General features: G+C 36.5%; 1 protein-coding gene across 3 annotated transcripts in view; it reads left to right on the top strand.

Moving 5' to 3' along the window:
- nhsl1b (NHS-like 1b) overlaps positions 1–20772 on the top strand; it is a 144383-nt gene that overhangs the window by 111810 nt on the left and 11801 nt on the right. For 2 of the 3 annotated variants that reach the window (XM_073816392.1, XM_073816393.1), the window contains exons 2-5: positions 12945–13097; positions 14790–14917; positions 17265–17457; positions 19956–20087. In XM_073816392.1, coding sequence (XP_073672493.1) covers positions 12945–13097; positions 14790–14917; positions 17265–17457; positions 19956–20087 — 606 coding nt within the window. The remainder of the gene's footprint in view (positions 1–12944; positions 13098–14789; positions 14918–17264; positions 17458–19955; positions 20088–20772) is intronic. The other variant, XM_073816394.1, reaches the window with a different exon arrangement.

Raw genomic sequence — 20772 nt, forward strand, 5'->3', positions numbered from 1 at the left:
TGTGCCCCGAGCGCCTCACGTTTTTGCAGGAGGGCTCTTTGCACCTGAAGTTGAAAAAAAAGCAACTTTGAGCGGAAAAACGCCCGACGTCATTCACGTTTTTTCCATTGTCCAATCGAATGAATGGAGAGGCGGGCCTTCTGTTGTGGTGACAAAAGTTTACAGTTGCTTAGAAAGTCCGAAGACTGCAATAATGGAGGAGAAACTTTTGGTTTCTGTCGCGAGTTACCCGGGGCTGTATTTTTTAAGGTTTCTGCTAATATGACAGTTTACTTAACAGCAAAAACCAAAGATTTTAGAGCGCTCGTGCTATAAACCTTTGATTAGACTGACAGGACAGCTGATTTGGTTGTTGCTTAGCAACATTAAAAAAAATGCAGCACACTGCTCTTTTTTTAAAAGTCTCATTACAACTTTTTGCTGACAGCAGCAGATTTATGAATGATTCTCATCACACTGTTTCAGCGCAGATTTTCCTCACGTTTTGGACTTTGAACCCTGGCTAATGAGCTTGTGCAGCGCTGTCAGAATAAATACAAGTCTTGCGTGTATTAGACAACATAACATTCTGTAGTTTATTTACTAATGATTTAAGGCCATTTCGCGATTTCAATCACCATGCAGTAACCAGCAACAACCACCCCTTTCTCGTCTAATCGAAGACATGCGATGCGGTTCTAAACAGTCTCTCGCTGTCGGTGCTTGTAATGATTTTTGCGTCTTTCTCTGACAGTTTTAAATGCTTCCACACTGCTGACATGTTTGCTGCATTAGTGAGCGCTTCTATTTGATTGCGTCACGTCAATTTTCGGGATTATTTTTTCGGCGTTTTCACTTATTGGCCGAACACCAAAAGCATTTTTTGATATTTTCAGCTGAATAAATTCAGCCGAAAATAGTTTTGTCGTTTCTCCAGCTTTTTCCTCTTACTTTCGTTGTATAAAGCCCTTGTGATTGCTGATGTTGCAGGTCAGTCATTAAAACGATGTAGACCAAGGTGAAAAAGAAAGAGGAACATGTTTGTGTGTGATTGTTTGTCTAAATGAGTCTCTTGAGAGCTGTTTGATTGCGTGTCCGAGGTGTGTGGGAAAGCGGCCCTGTGCTCTGTGTCATTAAGACTGACCTTGAAGACAAGAAAACAATCTTTTTAAATAACCTGCAATTATATGTGGATTTACGAGCATGTGCTTTTCTATTTAATCTCTAACTTCTCTGAAATCCTGATTCTTCTGTGTACTTTATTAATTCTGTTTTTCTCCCTAAAGTTAAAAGGATTTGTTAGCATGCCATAGCACCTATTTGTTGATCGAATAAGGTTTTGATCAAATAAGACCCCAACTTTCTCTCTTCACTGATTGGAAATGCAGAATATTTGTATTGGTGGTAGCAGAGACAGCTGTGTTTGTGTTTAGTATGTGAGAGCTGACCTCAGTACACTGAACAAACACTCTGAACAGGTTCAGTGCTGGCTGGAGGTCTCCTCGTACCTGCCATACACTTTCTGTTTCTCTTTTTCTAGGATAAATCAGACGAATGCTTTTAAGATCAGACCAACAAACCCACAGGACAGGGTATAAGGGAAAAAAAAGAGGAAAAATCAATAGGGATTACTTTAATAAGCATCAAAAGGAATGACAAGAGAGCGAATGAGAAATGGGGAAGGATAGAAGTTTATAGAGAGGGCAGAGATTTAGTGAAAAGAAAAAGGTCATGAGTATTAAAAATTATTAGTCTAATTGGATAAAAAAGTTGAATTGATTTGAATTGAAATTATTATGAATGTCATACAGTACTTTACAGTGTGAGGAGATACCCCTGACACTGTAAAGCGCTTTGAGTGTCTAGAAAAGCGCTATATAAATGTAACAAATTATTATTATTATTATTCATAAATCAAGTTGCATTTTTGATTTATAAAGTTGAACTAATTTTAAACTAAAGTTAATATAAATGTAATAAAATAGTCTTAAATCCTAAATGTTTCTAAATCCTAAATGTAAATGTTTTATAACATTATTTTTGTTATGGGGGGGGGGGGCATTTCTTAGGTCCCCATGAGGAAACAGGCTTATAAATCATGCACAATGAGTTTTTTTGAGGAAGTAAAAGTGTGCACAATCTCCTGTGAGGGCTAGGTTTAGGTGTAGGGTAGGTGTAGGGCGATAGAAAGTACGGTTTGTACAGTATAAAAACCATTACGCCTATGGAATGTCCCCATAAAACATGTAAACCCAACGTGTGTGTGTGTGTGTGTGTGTGTGTGTGTGTGTGTGTGTGTGTGTGTGTGTGTGTGTGTGTGTGTGTGTGTGTGTGTGTGTGTGTGTGTGTGTGTGTGTGTGTGTGTGTGTGTGTGTGTTTTTAAGAATTTGAATTTAAAAAATATTATGAATGTTTTCAATCAAGTAGCATTTTTGATTAGAGACTAAAAACTTTTGGTTTATTTTCAGGTTTAAATAAGAAAAAAAATAATTTTAATAAGTTGATCTCACGAATGTAATAAAAGGCTTAAATCCTAAATGTTTCTTATTTATTTTATAACATTACTTTTGTTTTACCTTTTTTTCAAATGGTTTATATTCAGGTTTAAAGAAAATGTATATATTTTTTAAGAATTTTATTTATATATTTTACTTTCATCAATCAAGTTTTATATCTTTATTTTTTTATTTTTTCAATATTTAAACTTCACTTAACGTTACTATCAAGGTTTTAAAATAAAATAAAAATAATAATAAAGATTTTCAGTCTTAAATGCTTCTATTTTTATAATATAACTTGTTTTTATTTTATTATTATTTTATTTTTTAACAATATTTATTTTATCTAGGTTTTAATTTAAAAAAAAACTAATACTACTACAACTACTAATAATAAAATAATATATTTTCAATGTGGGTCCACATGTTTAGACCTCATGATAGGCCATTCTGAGTTCGATTTCTTGTGTAAAGATGCATTTTCACCTTTCAGAATTGCAGGAAATGGTTTGAGAAAGCAAACATGTGTTTGTGTGAAGGGGGAGGGATATGACAACAGCTCTATTACACACACACACATAACACGGGTGAGTGTGATCTGTCGGATGCAGAGAGCCCAGACCAAGTGTGAAAAGTGGAGAGATTCAAGCGCTGTGATTGGCCACTTATCAACTTCACTCTGGAATCTCATGAATAGATTTCTGACACTTTTTAGCAAACATTCTTCACATTTGAGTTGCTTTTACCAAATTTGTTTCCCTCTTTCTTTATGAACATTGTCATTTCTAGCCATGATGTCACACAGCACCCATCCATGAACACACACACAGATAGACAGTTGTCTGAAATGACTGTAATCCTGCAATAATAGACAGAGTTGTTGAGCCGTCTGTGGAGTGAGAACAGAACAATAGCGTGTTAATTACCGCATAGCCCACATGAGCTGTATAATCCTGATACTGTACACGTGCCAGACAGCATGGAAATAGCGAGTCTGGAATACACACACAAACATGTGCAGAGAGAATAGACTCGAGATATATAGGGGAAAAGGCCGGATATGGGCCGTACCCAGAGAAAAGCCTCACTGTTTCAAAAGAGAGCTCTTTTAGACTCACTTGTTACACAAACACATTTTAACAACCAAATATAAGCATGTAAAGACCAAGAGTGGCCTAGAAGGGTGAGTTGGCCTTGCTGTGGGGGTGATTGGGATATTTTAGGGGGGAGGGGTGTTCAATGCATTACCTCCTCTAGTTCAGTAATCATTTGCAACTCCATTCAGGTCCAAATTCACCCACCCGTCTTCCCCCTTCCATTCAGATCTCTCTGCAACCCCCTATTAATGAAAAGAAACAGGGTCATAGTGTGTGTGTGCGTGTAGACAATGGGGCAGATTGTGTGTGTGTGATCTATATTCCAGTGGTCTAGATTCAGTGGCTGTGTGCTAACACGGCAAGCCGGCTTATCAGTGGGAGACCTGCTCCTTCTGTCCCTCAGTAGAGACTGAGACGGATGCACACATATGTGAATGTCCAGAGTATGAACACACATGCCTGGTTACAACAGATGAAGCAAAACATTATAGTCTGGAGTTAGGGCTGCTCGATAATGGTCAATATTTGTAATCATGATTATTTAACACAATTATGACTGGGTCCAAAACTTTGTATTAGTGATTCATTTAAAGATAGAAATACAACAGAAAAAAGATACACATGGAAAAAAACTGCTTTTTTTTGAGAACTCTAAAGTAGTCTAACAGCCTACTGCAGAAATTAAATATAATTGTTTGAATGTAGTTTCTTATTAAAACTACAAAAGTCCTACATTCAAGAGCAGTGAGTGATTTTTCTCTTTGTATTTTACGTTTTATTAATATTAAGCACAGAGACGGCAGAAGGAATATTATTTGTTGCCGCTTTAAGAGCCACACGGATCCAATATACTGTTACACACGTATTTTCATTCTCAACTGTTTACGATCATTTAAGACAACTGACAAGGGTTTACATGAATAATCACCAAGCGCCTCTGCTCCGTCTCTGAGCGCATACACAGAACAGCACAAGTTCTCTCTCTCGCTTTTAAAAACACAACATCAAAGAAACACTAATAAATCTAGCACATCCCATTTTATGAAAGTCACATTACATGATTTTGCTGATTTCCATGTGAAATTTGGCTTTTATAAAGGAGCAAAAGTGCAACACTGAAACAGGAAGCGGAATGGAGCGCAATAATAGTTTCATCTTGATTACTGTATTTTCTTGATCGCTTGAAGCCGAAATCGAAACTGAATTTAGATTAATTGCACAGCCCTATCTAGAGAGATAGTTTTTTTTTCTCTATTTTAATATAACAGAAGGCTTAATTTAGTACTTTTAATGCTTTAAGTATCAGATGTTATGGCTAAAATGTCTTAGGAGAAATTAAAATAGACAAATTTGAGACTATTGTTGACAGGGCTAACAATTAGAGTGGGACAACCCAAAAACTTCAGATTAGTGGTTGGTCATTATGGGATTTACAATGATTTATTCTTACATTACATTCTAGATTTTGGGTCAAAAGTTTTGTAATGTTATTTCAAGAAACCTGCATTTATTGGATCCAAAGTACAGGAAAAACAGTAAAATGTAGAAATAATAAGTAATTTATTCCTAAAAAATTTCAAAGCTGAATATTTAGCATCATTACTCACATGGTCCTTCAAAAATCATTCTGATGTTCTGATTTGCTACTCAAAAAAACATTTTTTTATTATTATTATTATGTCGAAAACAGCTGAGAAGATTTTTTCAGGTTTCTTTGATGAACACAGTTCAGAAAAACAGCATTTATGTGAAATAGACATCTTTTGTATCATCACTTTTGATCAATTTAAAGCATCCTTGCTAAATAAATGTACTCAATTTCTATCATTCCTTTCCCTCACAAAATAAAATAAGCTTTTTTTTAAATACTCCAAGCTTTTGAATGTTATAGTGTATAATGTTATAAAATGTTTTACTTAAGATAAATGCTGATCTTTGGATCTTTCTATTCATTAAAGAATCTATAAAAAAAAATCTATAAAAAAATCTATATATATAAAAAAAGTTTGCTGAACAGCAAATCAACGTATTAGAATTAGAGATCGACCGATATGGGTTTTTCTAAAGCCGATGCCGATGTTTAGAGGTCAGGGTCAGCCGATGGCCGATATGTGCTGCCGATTTTTTTGGCCGATTTTTAGGGCTGATATCTTGAAGTTCTTCCGTTTATTTGCATGCTAAAATGTCACATTAATAATAAGTGGATGCACATCATTTCTAAACTTAACCTCATGAACAGTGAACACAATGAACCATCTTTCAGATCTTGATTTTGTGCACTGCACAGTATTATTATAAAAGATTCAACCAAAGTTAACCATACAAATCGAACTGACCAAGTATTAAATATATAAAACAGATAATATAAAAACTGTTAATCATTTACATAAAAGTTTAAGAGCTGAGATTAATGTTAAACTTTAATGTTTTAAATATAAAATTTTGAATACAGAAATTTTAAATGATTTATATAACTGAGACGACCTGCCAGCAGATGGCGGCAAGACACTGATTTAATTACTGAATCATCATTCATTTGATTCGTTCGAACCGCTGATTCATTCCTGAATGAAGCAAATGACTGTCTTTATGAATGAGAAATTGAATCATTTCACTAGATTCGTTTAAAAACGCTCGTTCATTCTGAAACGAAACACTGCTGTGTTTAAAAGGAGATGCACAGCGGCTCAGTTGTGATTTGTTTCAGAATAGTTTTGACGACAAAAGAGAGCAAAATCTTACTTTTGACGAAATAAAGCAAAATCAGGCAATAGTGTAATCCGCCTGCCACCCACCTGCACCTATATATATTTTTTCTCTGATTTAGCAAACCGCACACGATCGTCCTATTACAATCATTCTAATTCTTAGTTTTGCATGATATGATGAATGGATGGTTCATTTTAACAGCTGATCCGCACATCACTGCACACTTATATAGGCTTAATCACTTGTGCTTTTAAGCCAAATCCATGCTGAAAAAAATTACGTTTACTGACATCTGGACGTGACCATATATGTATAAACTCGCAGTATCTGACGTTGCGGGTGCGGGCGGATCAGGTGCAATCATCAAAATATATTTAAAAGGAAGCTGGCGCCACGGTCCTGACCACATAAAATGTAGTTAATGTTTACATCATTATTGATTTATCTCATCCACGCGCGACCCACCCACAAGTAATTAGAATGCATTTTTTTATTACCAGACCCGCGGATATAACCACCCTCCGTGCATCACTGTCTCCGAGCGAGGCGGAGTAATCGCAACACTGCATTGTTTGTGAGAGCTGCCGCCTTCTCCATTCCACGCACAGAGCGAAATTCTCCGACTCGGATACAGGAAAAATAGAACAGAACTTATAACACTGGCTATTATGTTAGCAAGCAAGCTGCTGATCGTTTTCGACTACAGTCCTTAAACTTAACTGCAAGTAAGCAAACCTTTAACTAGCCGTAGCATTATGCCAGTTCGCGTCGGTTCTATGCTTTTCTTTCACTAAGTGAAAGCAACACTTCCTAGTTTACTAGTAATATAAAGTAAATATATGACCATGGGACTTAGAAATATCAGAATTTAAGCCTTACATTTATCTCTCAGAACTGTTATTGAATCTTACAAAAGTTTTGGCTTGGGGTCCTTCACAGTAGCGTTCCACCGCACCAATAACACGGGGCTGCCCGCAGACGTGCCTGACTTTAAATCGGCGCTACTAAACACGGATATCGGCTGATGCATATATATTAAAAAATAGCAAATATCGGCCCGATATATCGGCCGAACGATTTATCGGTCGACCTCTGATTAGAATGATTTCTGAAGGATCATGTGATACTGAAGACTGGTAAAATAAAATAAAAATTGGACTTTTGCTGTACTTTGGATCAAATAATTGCAGGCTTGGTAAGCAGAAGAGATGTCTTTAAAAAAACTTTTGACTCGTGGTGTACACTACCCTTTTTTTAGAGAAATTACTACATTAATTTAGCATAGATGCATTAAATTAAGACTTTTATGTTGTTACAAAAAATTCAGTTTCAAATAAATTCTGTTCGTTGAACTTCATGGTTTCCACAAAACTAATAAAAATGTTTTCGACATTGTTAATGAAAAATATTTCTTAAGCACCAAATCAGTATATTAAAATGTAACATGTTTACATATAAACATTTTAAAAACATTTTAAAATTTTCTTTTTTCTTCTTCTTTTTTTTCTTTCTTTTTTAGTTCACTGACCTTATAGAAACTGATTATTTTGAGAATCTTTTGAGTTTATATTGAAATCATTTTCTGTTTTTATTGCAGACTCTAAATAGGTCTTTTGTTCTGGAAAAAAGATGAAACAAAATTGTCTGTTTTCTTTAATTGTTAAGATACTACAGAAATCTCATTTGTAATTTGCTTTTTTCCTATAGGCTTGTGTATTATAGTAGAAACAAAAACTGAAAAATCTGAGCAGTTTGAAACTATTGAGACCATCCTTGACTCCTGAGGAGACATAGATGCTTACTGGGTTTTTTTCATCGAAACTTTATCTAATTGCGGCCTAGGAGAAACAATTGAGAGATTAAAGAGATCTCATTTGCGATTTGTCTTTCCAATGAGCTTGTATTAGAGCAGAAGCAGGGCGGATACTTTGGATGAGCCATACTGGAGAGCTCCTTGGTAACCGAAGCACAGATGAACAGAGGGGCATATACTACACCCCTCCCTCTGAGCCCCAGGGAGTGTGTGTGTGTGTGTGTGTGTGTGTGTGTGTGTGTGTGTGTGTGTGTGTGTGTGTGTGTGTGTGTGTGTGTGTGTGTGTGTGTGTGTCTAAGTGTGTAAGGGAGGAGGAAGTGTTTCCCAGGGTTGGGTTGAGGGTGTGTGTATGTGTAGGAGGGGCTCATTGTGGAGGCGATAAGCGTTGATCAAATGAGGAGAGGCACATACTGACTTGTTGGCAAGAGGACACAGGTTTGTCGGCACACACTGCTCGTCCAGCGCTCCCGTGTACTGGGAGGCCGTGACAATTGTACAGCGGGTCCACCTGCCTCACATACTGGAATAATGGTGTTCATCGGGACTTCGCTCAAGTCGGTCATTAAATACTTCAAACGCAAGGGTAAGAACTCTTTGACTATGTTCCTTCAGCGCTGATGGAGATCAGACAGGTTATTGGTTAGTTTTGTGAACTTGTTTGAGTAGCGTTGTAGGCATTTATTGATCTATCAGCTAGTGGTTTATTTTAAATCTTAAAGATTTTATTAAATGTGTGGCAGGTCGGTACTTGAGTAAGTTCAAAGTTCGCAAAGAGCTGTGAATCTTTATCTCAACATGGACAGATGAATCATTTCCTGTACACTTAATAGACACACCTGTCTGTTAACATCTTGATACTGCTTGTGATGACCAGAGAATGACCTTGTGACGCATAAATTGTGGTTGTGTGCATCTTTTATTATATCTACACTACCAGTCAAAGGTTTTTGAACTGTAAGATTTTTAATGTTTGTTAAAGAAGTCTCTTCTGCTCACCAAGCCTGCATTTATTTGGTTCAAAGTACAGCAAATCTTTTTCAAAATGTTGAAATATTTTTGTTATTTAAAATAACTGTTTTCTATTTGAATATATTTTAAAATGTAAGTTATTCCTGTGATCAAAGCTAAATTTTTAGCATCATTACTCCAGGCTTCAGTGTCACATGATCTTTCAGAAATCATTCTAAAATGCTGATTTGCTGTTCAAGAAACATAATTATCAATATTTAAAACAGTTGACATTTTGTCAGGATTCTTTAAATAAAAAGATCCTAAGACCAGCATACTATACCATTTTTGGGAAAGAAATTATAGAATTAAATACTTTTATTTAGCAAGGATGCTTTAAATTGATCAAAAGTCATGATAAATTCTTTTATAATGTTACAAAAGATTTTTGATTCAGGTACATGATGTTATTCTTAACTTTTCTAGTCATCAAAGTAAATAGAAATAAATGGAAATAGAAAAGAAAAATACATTTTAAAGATATTAAATATATTAAGAATATTGCAATTTAATATTTAAAAAAATATTTGTAATGTTTTACCTGTATTAATCAGAATTTATTAGCTAATCAGCATTGATTCACAATTTGCGAAAGACAGTTTTTAATAATGTTGTATGCGATTTGATACTAAAACCTTTGGTTTATTGACATTAAATGCTTTAATTAATAGGATTACATCCAATGGCGTGCTTTCATAAAACATAATCCAGTACTGATTATTATTTTTAATAAATATTTAGTTTGTTTCAGAACATCATAAACACTTTTTTTAACTGTGATTTATTTTTAATTGATCGTTTCTCTTCGGAGGCTAAATTTGGTGGTTGAGCTCATCCATATTCCAGTATTACACGTGGTGGATGGTGATTGCAAAGTGTGTGTGTGTGTGTGTGTGTGTGTGTGTGTGTGTGTGTGTGTGTGTGTGTGTGTGTGTGTGTGTGTGTTGTATGGATACGAGCAGGTCCAGAGGGATTATGGGAGATTTGAATGGGCTGATTCTGAGTGCTGAGCTCAGGCTGATGTGGAGGTTGATGTTGGGCACAATGCAGGTTTTTGTTCTTGCTACCGCTCTCCTCACTCCCCACGAACACACAGACAGGTTTAATAGGTTGTGGACTGGAAAATGTGAATGTGAGTGTGTGTATTGTCTTTTCTGGAATCATCTGATATTTATTGTGGGCACTTCAAAGGCCTCGCTCACTTTTATCTCAGCTGCTGAGTATGAAGGTGGTTTAATGCTTTTTGTTGTACATCTGGTTTTGTTGTCAAACAAATGGTCTTGTTGATAGTTTGAACAAATATATTTAAGTATCATTAGTTTTTTTCTGTGATGAAAGCAGTTGTTATTTTATCCACTTGTATGCATTTGCTAAGAATTAGGTATAGAACTCAAATGATGTTCCAGTTCTGTGGAGTTCTGTTTGGTCTGGTAATGTGACAGAATGAGCTGGTCGGTAGATTATTGACCTGTTTAGTTGTTACCACACGGATGAGGCCATGATCACATAGCATTTAGGAACTAACCCGAGGCAAACTCAATATTTCCGACTGTGGAGGCATTCCAGAGACAAGCCGGTGATTGGATTTTTGTTCAAAATGTTTAAGCTAAAAGCTAAAGGCCTCTGCACTTTTGGTTTGATGTTTGGTGACCTTGCAGACTTAAAGCTATAAATTGAAATCCTAAACAGAGATGCTTTGAACCTGCAGCACTTGTTAGATGATTGTGTCGTTCTGTTTACAAACGGCTGTATTTGTAACGTGTGTTTTTCTGCAGTACTAAATGCCCTCTGCATCCTCCCATGTGTTTGTCTGCTTTGTCCTGTCTGATGTCTGCACATTCACTGATCATGCCTTTGAGGAGAAAGTGTCCCTTTGAAGCCCAGAATTGATTTGAACAACAGTATGTTCAAAGGATTAGTGTTGTGGTTAAAAAAAAACAAACAAAAAAAACAGAAAAACCTGCAAAAATGTCACACTTTGATTGAATGTTTAATTGCTTGAGTTTGATTCCAGCATCTTCCCCCTGCCCCCACTGGCATCCTCTGATATTGTACATTTGGATTCAAAATTATTTATGCTGGTATCATACTATCATTCATCAAGGATGTGTTAAATTGATCAAAAGTGACAGTGACAATATGCTTTCCAGAAAACAGCATAAGCGTTTTTAACATTTGTTGAGCAACAAATCATACACTAGCAGTCAAAAGTTTCTGATGATTTTAAAAGACGTTTTCTGTTTGGATGTATTTTAAAATGTAATTCATTCCTTTGATTTTTTTGTAGCATCATTACTCCAGTCACTTTATCATCACTTTTGATCCAGTTAAAGCAAATAAAAATAAATAAATAAAATAATAAAAATTATATTACACTTATACTAACTCCAAGCTTTTGAATGGAATAGTGTATAATGTTGCAAATGCTTTTTGTTTTAAATAAATGCTGATCCTTGGATCTTTCTATTCATCAAAGAATCCTAAAAGAAGTGCACTAAATGTTTTAAATATTGATAATAATAATAATAAATGTGTTTTGAACAGCAAATCAGCATATTAGAATGATTTTTTTAAAGATCATGTGACACTGAAGACTGGAGTAATGATGCTGATGCTGATGCTGAAAATTTGGCTTTGATCACCGGAATAAATTACATTTGAAAACATATTCAAATATAAAGCAGTTATTTAAAATAGTTAAAATTTTTGCTGTAGTTTGGATCAAATAAATGCAGACTTCATGAGCAGAGGAGACTTATTTAAAAAAAAAAACATTAAAAATCTTACTTTTTACTTTTGACTGGTATTGTATGAGAAAGAGTAACGGTGGCAGAAAAGTCTGCTTTAAAATATATAAGAAAATACTTCTTATTTTTATTACTATTTTCTAATAAAATTTTACAATATTACTGTTTTTGCTGTGTTTTTGGTCAAATAAATGCCGCCTTGGTGATTTTTTTTTTTTTTTTGAAAACATGTTAAAAAATAAAATTGTACAATTATAAATTTCTAATTATATTTATTATTCTGTATTTTTATTCTATTATGTAGAATAATATGTTTTAGTTTAGTTTATGGATTATAATACATTAATTTATTTCATTTATTTATTTTTCACATTTTTAAATTGAAAACTACTTTTAAAAAATACAAAAAATCTCCAAGTGACATTTGGCCATAGGGAAACCAGAAGCTGTATACAGAAGCCCATGGTAGATTAATCTGCATTTACACATCAGTATGTGTTAGTCTCTCTGAAGACTAAGAAATCGCTTCTATATTGAAAGTCCTGATGCCTCATGAATAAACACAATGGCCTCCTGTGGGCTCTGCTTGTCAGTCTGGCGGCTCTCACATGATGGGCCATCACGGCCTAACAGCTCAGTGCCACCTGTGGACACACAGCTCCTCACACCTGTGACAAAACTCCCACCGCTGCTCCTCTACTTTCCCTTCCTCTTACGTTAAAACGACCAGCCTGTTGTTGTTTTTGTTTATTTGCTGTCAGGACAGCTGGGGGTTCAAGCTCCGGGGGTCTTTCCTGAAAGATTCCCCTTTACCTCATGGCCCATTTTCATCTCTGTTAGCTTGTACCGGCCTTCATATTCACTTTTTAGTCACTAAGTTTTAAGAGTTCACACTGTTTCACAAAAGTTTAACAAAATGAAAGCCTGCAAGAGTCCTTTTGGCTCTGTTTTGACTCCACAAATGGACACATTTGGTCACCATTTGGTTACATGCGCATGTTGTTTGCATTAAGTGCTGAGTTTACCTACAGGTATGTTGAAGGTTTGTCATATAAATAATTTTGAACCTTTCTCTCTGTGTTTTTTTTTTTAGCTGTATCTAATCTGGATGAAGAGAAAAAGTGGACTGTGCACTACACGGCTCCATGGCACCAGCAGGAGAATGTCTTTCTGCCAGGCTCCAGACCGGCCTGCGTGGAAGACCTGCACCGCCAGGCCAAAGTGAACCTGAAAACAGCTCTCAGAGGTAAGAGAAGCACATCTTGCACACCACAATCAACCTCAGACCTGCTGCAGTTGTAATGACATCAGCATTGCTATGGAACAAACACAGCAGCAGGTAAACGTGCCCATGATGTCATCCGTTCTCGTTGGACACCTGTGAAACGCCTGTTAGTGACATCCAGCACTCGATTTAGCTGTACAGATCAAGGTTCGGTTAGTAGATTTTGGCTTGGAAGTTAATTGTAACCTGAGACTGATCTAGCAGTGCAGGTGGTTGATGTGAAGCCTGATTAATTATACAGCAACAGGTGTGTAGGTCATATTACTATAATAGAGACTTCAGGACAACTTGGAAGACATGAAGACAGGTAGAGCTGTAACATCAAACACTTTTCCCAATGCAGTTTAAACTTCTTACATTTTCTTTTCTGGCAGTCTCTCTTTGATCACGAAAAAAAAAACACTTTTATTCTGCCAAGACAAATAATACTAAGCACACTTGTGGATCAGAGGAAGTTCACAGGTGTCTTGAACATTTTGTAAACATGCTTGTCTCTTTAAAGTCTTAGCTGACAAGTAAGTGTGGATGGAAACCTTAAAGGATTAGCAAACAAAATAAATGCTGGTTTTAGAGAATTAGAGGAAGGCTTTTTAACAGTCTGTCTGTTTTTTATTTTTTATTTTGCACTGTCTGGATTTGTCTCGTTTATTGCACTTTTGCATGGGAACTCTTTACTTTTAGCCTTGGGCTGAAAGTAAATGTTGCATTAAATCCAAATAAATGGATAGAATTAAAACTTTTTTAACAATTTTAATTAACTAACATTATTTAAGCATTTTTAAAAATGTTTAAATTATGTTTAATCGTACACTTATTTCTAAAAATGTATATACGTTTATATGCATGAAGAAAAATATATTTAGATATGCTTCAATGGCATGTTTTTTACCCTATTTGTTTAGTGTGTAAATACTGTGACTCTGTCGTCCTCTCAAAATATCACTAATGTTTGTTTGAGCATCTTGACCACCCCAACAGAAATTGTGAGAATTTTTGGGGGGGGCAAATGGCGAATGAAGTAACAGTTTGGGAAAACGGTTTGCAAAACAACCATTTATCATTTTTGAAATTCAAAAATGATACACTTCAGCTATTTAACGGGGTGTATCACACAGCTGCAGTTTAGTGTCATAAAATGAAAGTCAGGAACTAAGGAAAGACATGCGGCAGATAAGCGTGTTTGTCAGCAGAGAGACTGCTGGTTTCAGCTGACTGGATGACTGAAGGGATTGTGGGATGTGTGCCAAGGGGATGTAGCTGCCATCTGCAACAGTTAGCTTAAAAAGCCTGTATGATGCAGTCTGCACATTGTCAAACACACACACAAAATCTACAGAGCAGAACAGATCTCAGTCTACTTGTGGTAATAATAATCTTCTCTAATCTTCTGTAATAATAATCTCTTTACCAAGTCTTGTCTGACATTCACATTGACAAAAATTATTTTAGTTGTTTTAATATTAGTTGGATCGAACAATTCCTCTTTACATTGTTTCTCATTTTAATGGTCTAAAATGGTGATTTTACTCTTTGACCACTAGAGGGAGCCAAATAAACACAATCTGGTTCTATACTTTTATTCATGTTTGAAAGTTCTTAAAAACAAGTTCTTCTTTTCAAACTTGTCCTGACGTGTCTGCTCTGTTCCCACAGAATGTGATAAACTGAGGAAAGATGGCTTCCGCAGCTCACAGTACTACTCACAGGGACCCACCTTCTCAGGCTCCACAAACTCCCAACATGAGGATGAGGATATGGAAGATGATGATGCTGATAAAAAGGTAGGCATATTTAAAACAAAATTCTGGTTATAATTACAGTTGAGGTCAAATGTTTACATACACCTTGCAGAATTTACAAACTGTTATTTTACCAAAATAAGAGGGATCATACAAAATGCATGTTATTTTTTATTTAGTGCTCACCTGAATAAGATATTTTACATAAGACGTTTACATATAGTCCACAAGAGAAAATAATGACCCTGTTCAAAAGTTTACTTACACTTGATTCTTAATACCGTGTTGCCTGAATGATCCACAGCTGTGTTTTTTTTGTTTAGTGATAGTGTTTCATGAGTCTTTTGTTTGTCCTAAACAGTTAAACTGCCTGCTGTTCTTCAGAAAAATCCTTCAGGTTCCACAAAATTTTTCCAACAATGACTGTATGAATTTGAAATCCATCTTTTCACACTGAGGACAACTGAGGGACTCATATGCAACTATTACAGAAGGCTCAAACGCTCACTGATACTCCAGAAGGAAACATTAAGAGCTAGTACTAAAAAAAAAAGAAAAGATATTTAGGCAAAATAAGAAAAATGTACACATCTTCATTCTGTTCAAAAGTTTACACCCTTGGCTCTTAATGCATCGTTTTTCCTTCTGGAGCATCAGTGAGCATTTAAACCTTCTGTAATAGTTATGAGTCTCTCAGTTGTCCTCAGTGTAAAAAGATAGATCTCAAAATCATACAGTCATTGTTGGAAAGGGTTAAAATACACAAAAATGCTGAAAAACCAAAGAATTGGTGGGATCTGAAGGATTTTCCCTGACTGTTAACTGTTTAGGACAAACAAGAGACTCGTTAACAACTATCACTAAAAAACTACTAAAACATTTTGCACTGTATTTAATGTTTTGATGCCTAATTTAAAGGGGGAAAAAGTGGTGTAAAGTGTATTATTTGTTAGTATATGTTTACAATATTTGGCATCGTATGGCTTGTTGACCATAAAAAATAATCTGTTATAAAATCAGTACAGAAAGTCGTGTTTTTTTTTCCCAACCCAAATGCATAACCCTAAACACTGACTGTGTAGCAGCCTGTAGGATTTGGCTACCCTCTGCTGGAGAGAATCTCTGCTTGCAGATGGGTTCTGGGTACTGAATCACAGCCTCCCACATGTGCCTCTGTGGAGTTCCCACCTCAGTTCTTCAGCATCTCTGCTGGCTTCATTAATGTTGTCAGCCATGTGTGGCCCCATTATGAGAGCTGAACCCCAGGAGACTGACACTCTAAATGAAACTATTACTCAGTATGTGTTAGAAAGCAACAACCCCGCTTGTGTTATTTACTAAGATTTTGCGCTCCACAAAAGCTGCTGTTCAGCCTGTGCACACTGAAGATGAGTTTGAAAGAATTCAATTAGACAATCATAAAAGTTTTAGGAAGACATTTTGCGGTTTTGTTTATAGCACGCCCATCTTACCTTTGCCCTCGTTCTCCCTCGTTTCTCTATCGCTTCTAATCACACTGCGTTCAGGGGCCCTGGAAAGGTCAGACCCTGTAAAAGCAAAGATTCAGGGGTCCTTTTGTCCTTCTACGACCCATAGCCCTCCCTAAAGGATCCCATGCCCTTTTAACCTGCATTCCCAGCCCATTGGGATGAGGTTAACTCAGGTTACAGTCTGGATTTTTTTCTTTTGCTTATTCTTTGTTCTTGATTTTTTTTTTTTCTTGCTGCTTTGTTATTTTTGGTTTTAAATGTAATTGGAGCAAGCTTTTGTAGAAGTAGCATTTTGTAGAAGTAATCGCTTTTAAAACTGTGCACTGAAAGCCATTTCACTCTGACTGAGCCAGGACAGGTAATAAAATGTTGTAACATAAAACAAGACTGCAGGCAGCTGTGAATAGGTTTTGGACTATTGTTAGTGACCTGAATGAATAATTAAATGTATTGTAGTGATTTTACTACAGTTGGTTTGTTAGGGAGGCTGAGGGAGGCCCAGGTGTTGGATTCAAACTTCAGATGGTCCGCTTGTAACTCTGCTGCGAACGGCGTTCCCATTTCAGAATCACAATGCGTGAACAGAGTTTTAACGCCTCACTGGTTTTTCCCCTCTCCCAGCTCCCGTTCTCTATTCTTTCTCTGAGTTTCTCAGTGGGTTTATGTGAGTGTGTGGGTTGATGGTCAGTTGCCCGTGAAAGTGCTCTGTGTACTCCTGGAGCTCCAATAAGTCAGGGCACACAACCCTTAAACAACCTTTGGCTAAAGTTAAGAAGAAATAAGGGGTGTAGGAGTCTAAAACTCCCTACTAGTCTCAAAAAAATCTTTTTTTACTGCTTATTGATCTTTGTAAGCCTCCTGCAGTCATGAAACTCACAGTATTTTCAACTCTTTTCCAGTCCACAGCATCTTCAGGAGAGGAAGAGAAAGACACCTGCCAAATGAGAGCACACAGTCCAGCGCAGGTGGAAGGGGTTGAGGTTGATGGACAAATGTCACGGTCCAAAGCTCCGCCCCTGCCCACTCCAGAGGAGAAGATGAGGCAGCAGGCTAAGGCCGTTCTCACAGATATTGTCCCCATCAATGTCACAGGTAAGAAATATATTCTGTCAGCTGTCAGTCCAACCAGCTAGCACTGCAGAAGTGTTAGAAATGTTGCGTCCATGTTCTGTCTCAGAAGAGTCTGTATGTTTGTCAGTCTAGAATTCATATAGTTGGTTTGTGTGTTGCACACGTAGTAGATCTGGATTTTATTTGTAATTCCTAATAACCTAATCCTAACTCATATGTCTGTACCTAACATTTGAGGACTACATGCATGATCACTAACTGCTTGTTCTGGATATATAACCATGTGGATAGATCTAATATGAATGTTATTCATTAAAGGATTAGTTCACTCCTGAATTAAAATTTCCTGGTAATTTACTCATCCCAGCTTCATCCAAGATGTTCATGTCTTTCTTTCTTCAGTCAGTTTTTGAGATTTTTTTTTTGATGGACTTCAATGGGGATCAGCAGGTTGAAGGTCCAAATTGAAGTTTCAATGAGGCTTCAAAAGGCTCTACATGACCCCAGCCAAGAAATAAGGGTCTTGTAATCTGTAATTTTCTAAAAACAATTAAAAATGTATATACTTTCTAACAACAAATGCTCTGCTCTAGCTTTGCAACGCACGTCTATAACGTCACGCATTACGCAATCACGTTGAAATCATAGTTTTTCATAGGTAACGGTAAGGTAGGGCGAAAAACTCCATCTCATTTTCTCCTCCAACTTCAAATATGATCTGAGATCATTGTTTGACCATTTTGTTTGACTTTCTTTGCACGTTCACTTTGTAAACACTGGGTTGGTACTTTTGCCTTTCCAATGTAACTGCGTACTGCACGAAGTCGAGCTAACGCAAGACGAGCATTTGTGGTTAAAAAGTATATGTATTTTTATTTTGTTTGGAAAATAAAAGATTGTTTCGACCTTCAGTAGACTGATTCCCATTAAACTATATGGAGAAAAATCCTGAAACATGTTCCTCAAAAACCTTAATTTCTTTTCGACTGAAGAAAGACAGTCATGTCATCTTGGATGACATACGGCTGAGTAAAATTTCAGTAAATTTTCATTCAGGAGTGAACTAATCCAATTCTCATATTAACAGTTCTGTCATTTCCTTTATCTCTTTGACCTTTACAAGTTATCTGTTGGAGCTTTAAGTCTCCCTGCAAATGCACAAATTCATTTCTGTGAAGTACACACACACACCCCTTATCCAAAAGAACACAGTCTCACCCACTACATAGTCTCTTCCTCAGACAGAATAAGCTCTGAATTTCCAATCCCTTTAAAAAAAACTTCACTGTGACTCAGGAAGAAACTGTATTAGACTTTAAAGCACACACACACACTTGCACACCCACACACTAATTCAGTTTGTCAGCTCCGTGACTTAGTCAGACATCCCAGTGTGCTGAAGCTTAGTCAACAGTGCCCAGTCTCTGGAGTTCCCTCGCTTTTGCAGTGCCACAGCACATCTTACAGCGCAAAAGTGCTTTTATAGAAAAAACACTGTTTCTAATATTATATTTCACTCTTCATATATTTCATGTAGAGTAAGAACTTTCTATTTAGATCTAGATATTCCATCATATTACATATCAGATCTCCCCCCCAATACAGCCTTGTAAAGGCAAATGCACTTTGCATGCATATATGTGACCCTGGACCACAAAACCAGTCTTAAGTCGCTGGGGTATATTTGTAGCAATAGCCAAAAATACATTGCATGGGTCAAAATTTTTGATTTTTCTTTTATGCCAAAAATCATTAAGAAATTAAGTAAAGTTCATGTTCCATGAAGATTTTTTGTAAAATTCCTACTGTAAACATATCAAAATGTAATTTTTGATTTGTAATATGCATTGTTAAGAACCTAATTTGGAGAACTTTAAAGGTGATTCTCTCAGTCTTTTTGATTTTTTTTGCATCCTCAGATTTCTGATTTCAAATAGATGTATCTCGGCCAAATATTGTCCTATCCTAACAAACCATACATCAATGGAAAGCTTATTTATTGAGCAAATCTCAGTTTTGTCAAATTTAACCTTATGACTGGTTTTGTGGTCCAGGGTCACATATTGTCCACCCACTCTTGAACATATGCGACCCTGGACCAGAAAACTAGAAAGTCTTAAGTAGCACAGGTATATTTGTAGCAATAGCCAAAAACACTTTGCATGGGTCAAAATTAAGTAAAGATCATGTTCCATGAAGATATTATGTAAATTTCTTACTGTAAATGTATCAGAACTTAATCAAAACTAAGGCTGTTTATTCAGCTTTCACATATAAATCTTTTGTGGTCCAGGGTCACATATAATTACGTTCTTGACACAGACACACTGAAACATGATTGAGGGTAGATATGTGTTTTCTTTTTTGTCTTTGTCTTTGGATTTCACATCATTTGCTTATGCAGAATGTGTGTGGCTCCGCATGAATGTTGTTCTGATATGCGTGTGTGCTGCATGTGTGATGCATGTATGTTACTAACTGGCCCTTTTGCCTGTCTGCCCTCGTCAACTGGTCTCCAGGGGAGACGTTTGACAGGCAGGCCAGCATCCGCCGCTCCCTAATAAACACTGACACTCTGGTCCGCCGGCCCAAGAAGGTTAAGCGAAGAAAGACTATTTCAGGGGTGCCTGACAGCGTCCAACTGGAACTAGGTATGGTATGGCTTTGCCAGCTCTTTCTGCTGCTGCTCCTGCCTCACCTTTTAGTTTCCATTTAGATGAGTTTCAAGTAGTACTGTAGCTGTCATGACCATCTAATGTAGTTTGACATGACTGTGCCTCCTTCCCATCTCAATGCATTTTCATTTTGGAATCTTAGAATTATCCTAATCTGAGCTTTCTTTATCCAAAATAAATTCTATTCAGTCTCAAATCATGTATTGATTTGCTAGTCATAATGAAATCGTGCCCTAAATGGGGATTTTGTTTTACTTCTCTTTTCACTGAGCCTTTGCATGCATACTCTTGACACTCTCGACTGTTATATAATCTCAGCCTCCAACAGCTGCATCCAGCGGCATTCCATTTCCCACTCCCCTGGGTCACGGTCCCTGATTCTGTTTAGTTTGCTTCCTGTTAGTGTATGTGAGTGCTGATTTTGGAGCCATTGTTGAAAATGGCATGCTACATTTTGCTTTGCAGCCAACTGAAGCCACTGCATAATCCCCTATTCAGATTCCTCTGGCAAAATGCTTCATATTTTATTAGGAAAGGGAGAGTTAAAAAAAGACAGTTTAAGAAAGAAAATTGCAGATAGTCATCATGGTTGGGTGAGCAAGTATTTCAGGAAGTGTCATATATATCCATGTTATATCCAATAACACTAGCATACCGTAAA

The sequence above is a fragment of the Garra rufa genome, chromosome 13, assembly GCF_049309525.1.
Source record: "Garra rufa chromosome 13, GarRuf1.0, whole genome shotgun sequence".
Lineage (NCBI taxonomy): Eukaryota > Metazoa > Chordata > Actinopteri > Cypriniformes > Cyprinidae > Garra > Garra rufa.